The sequence below is a fragment of the Corylus avellana genome, chromosome ca4 (genome assembly GCF_901000735.1).
Source record: "Corylus avellana chromosome ca4, CavTom2PMs-1.0".
In the NCBI taxonomy this organism is placed as follows: domain Eukaryota; kingdom Viridiplantae; phylum Streptophyta; class Magnoliopsida; order Fagales; family Betulaceae; genus Corylus; species Corylus avellana.
In genome coordinates this window covers 31,640,130-31,643,358 of record NC_081544.1, presented here as the reverse complement: position 1 = coordinate 31,643,358, position 3,229 = coordinate 31,640,130, and the positions used below count along the sequence as shown (strand labels likewise).

Genomic DNA, 3,229 nt, shown 5'->3' with positions numbered 1-3,229 from the left:
CCTCAACATTGGTCAATGAGATCACAAGCATGCTGAATGGCTTTATTCATCCACACGAATTCACATCCGAGCAAGTGAGGAATAAAATTAAAAAGTTTAAAACTAATTACACGGATTTCTCAACACTCTTGAAAGGGGATTTTATCACGGGTTTTGGCTGGGATCCAGTGACCAACGTGGTATCTGCATCGGATGCACAGTGGGAACGGCTAAAATATGTATGCCTCTCATCTCCTTTCTCACATTCCATTACAAATTTTTAAAATCTCAACAACTTATTTGCAGCTGACCATCGACATAAAATTTTGCAGGAACACCATGAAAAGTACTGGCGTTTTAAAGGTGGTGGACCACCATACTATGATCTCCTTTGCAGTATATTTGTTAAACCAACTGCTATTGGGGAGTATGGCCATGCAAGTACAGTCACCCCACTTGATTCAGAAGAGGGGGATACCGGGTTCGACCTTAATACCCCAGCGCCAGTCATTGACCTGTCAGATGGTGGCGGTGCATCGGCACCAAAGGGTTCGTCCAAGTCTAAAGGAAAGCGAAAAGTATCACGTAGTGGGTCACGTGACTCACATGCCAGTAAGCGTGCGTCCATAGGGGACAAAGAAGTTGAGGGTTTCAAACTCCGGCTGGATGATATGTTGGACGAGGTTCATAGTATCAGGGAAGGCGTATCGAGAAGGTCATGTGCATCTAGCGCAAAGGAGGATGACCCTGTTGAGGCTGCGATGGACATACTTAACAGGATGTGCACAGAAATAGACGTATCTGATGACCAATATTTCCGTGCTGCAGACTATATAACTGACCCAAACAAAGCAAAGATGGTTATTAAAATGAATGATGCATTTAGGAAGAAGTGGCTACTTAACCATATTTGACAGTTAAGTACGGGATGGTTTGGTAGGGGGTGTATGACTAGTTAGCTTTTAACTATATTTGAGACAATTTGTTAGCTTTTAATTTGACATGTATGCACTCCTATGTTTAATTTGACGTGTGCTTTTAATTTGACATTTATGCACATCTATGTGTAAGTTGACGTGTGCTTTTAATTTGACATGTATGCACACCTATGTTTAATTTGACCTGTATGTACTCTTATGTTTAATTTGACCTATATGCATTCCTATGTTATGTATACATGCAATTAAGCCTACTCTTTATTAGCTCGTCTTTTAGATGTTATTCAGATTAACCTTAATTATTTGTATATTCTTTTCATGATACTTCACTTAATGTGTGATCTGAACGGAAACCAATTTGTAATATGACCAAACAAAACTAATTCACTTGATTTGAATGTTGTAGGAGACGTAGACATGAGTGAGGATTCCATGAATGACATAGACATGTATGACATAGACGATGATGACAATTGGGTGGATGACATAGACGAGGATGACATAGACATGGGTGAGTGGGGACCTGACAATCCAAATTACATTTACCAACATTGGTACGATACACTGGAACAGTCTTATGATCTTACCATCGATCCAGATGCCGATGTGGGTGACGTAAGCGATGATGATGGCATGGATGGTGATGGCACGGCTGATGTAATGACTGATTTGGCCCTTTATGAGATGGAGCTAAAAATCATGGGATTGCAACTAGAATTGCATGAATTGAAATCTAGATTAAAAGGTAAGCAAAAGAGAGGTGTACCTCAAAGGACTTCTCGTCTCACAGGAGCGATGTGGGTACATTGGGTGTTGCACAATCCTAACCAGAATACATGCTATGAGCGATTTAGAATGTGGCCAGCCACTTACATTGCTCTTTGTAACACATTAGAACAAAATGGGCTTTTACGCAACACTCGAACTGCTCAAGTAACAGAACAACTGGCTGCATTTTGTTTGGTCATGTCACAATGTTGGTCGGCACGATCCGTCGCTGACAGGTTACAACGATCAACATTCTTCGTAAGCGTTTATGTTAGAAAATCGGCAAGAGCACTTTGTCAATTGGGGAAATCAATTTTACAACCCAATCCTGTTCCGCTACCACATCCCAATGTCGCCAATAACGCTATGTACTACCCATGGTTTGCGGTAAGATATCAAAATACTGTATTTTACATTTTACCAAAATGATAAATAGATGCTTTCATGATGTTACTGTTTGGTCCAGCGAAATTATGTGTTGTATGTTTCAACTATGTTATTACTGTTAACACCATTCCTACTAGCAGGATTGTATTGGAGCAATTGATGGAATACAAATAGATGCACGTGTATCAAGTAAAAAGCATATTCACTACCGAGGTAGGAAGTGCACTACAACTCAAAATGTCATGTGCGTTGTGGATCTGGATCTTTGCTTCACATATGTTTATGCTGGATGGGAAGGGAGCACGCATGACGCACGTATTTTCACAATGTGCGTTAACGATTCGAGGTTAAAATTTCCGACTCCAGTAGGAGGTATCGTACCATATTAGCTTTCCAAAAATTACAAAGAAATTTGTTCTCATGGGCAACAATTTGAACAAGTTAACGAATGATTAATTACATATTATACTTCATTTGTAGATGCCTACTACTTGGTGGACTCGGGTTACGGTTTATATCGAGGATTCCTGACACCTTTTAGAAGGGAACGATACCATCTTCAAGAATGGCAAGACGGGGGTTTACCAATTAATCAAAGGGAGGGATTTAATCGTAGACACGCGTCGCTGAGGTCAGTTGTGGAACGCGCATTCGGAGTGTTGAAGAACCGTTTTCCTATCATGAGGAAAATGCCTCCATACCCAATCCGGTATCAGCGATTGTTTGTAATCGCTTGTTGTACAATCCACAACTTTATTCGAAAGCATTCTGGAGTTGAAGACAAATTATTTAAGGAAGCTCTAAAGGGTATGAACCCGTGGGTTGATGTTATTGTGCTGCAGCCAGGGACAGTAGTCCCATATATATCAAGTGGGTTACGGCCAAATCAATCAAGCGACAGCACGAGATATATGGGAAAAATTCGAGATGTAATGGCCCGTCATATGTGGGAACATGGCACTTTCGAATAGTAGTGGGCATGGACAATGGAATTGATGCCATTTTGGTGGTTTGTATGGGGCCGTCTTTTCTGCTATGATGGTTATTTAGACTATTTTAAATTTTGTTAGATTTGGTAATTGTTTTGTAACGTAACTGATAGGAGTGTCAAAAATAACCGGGAAACCGGAACCGGGACCGGAAAACCGGGAAACCGG

General features: G+C 40.7%; 1 protein-coding gene across 1 annotated transcript; it reads left to right on the top strand.

The window, feature by feature from the left end:
- The first annotated feature begins 1,334 nt into the window (after positions 1-1,334).
- LOC132178423 (uncharacterized) lies at positions 1,335-3,043 on the top strand. The gene is made up of 3 exons (XM_059590861.1): positions 1,335-2,072; positions 2,213-2,444; positions 2,553-3,043. The coding sequence occupies exons 1-3, from the start codon at positions 1,335-1,337 to the stop codon at positions 3,041-3,043; spliced, it is 1,461 nt and encodes a 486-aa protein (XP_059446844.1).
- The last annotated feature ends 186 nt before the right edge of the window (positions 3,044-3,229 follow it).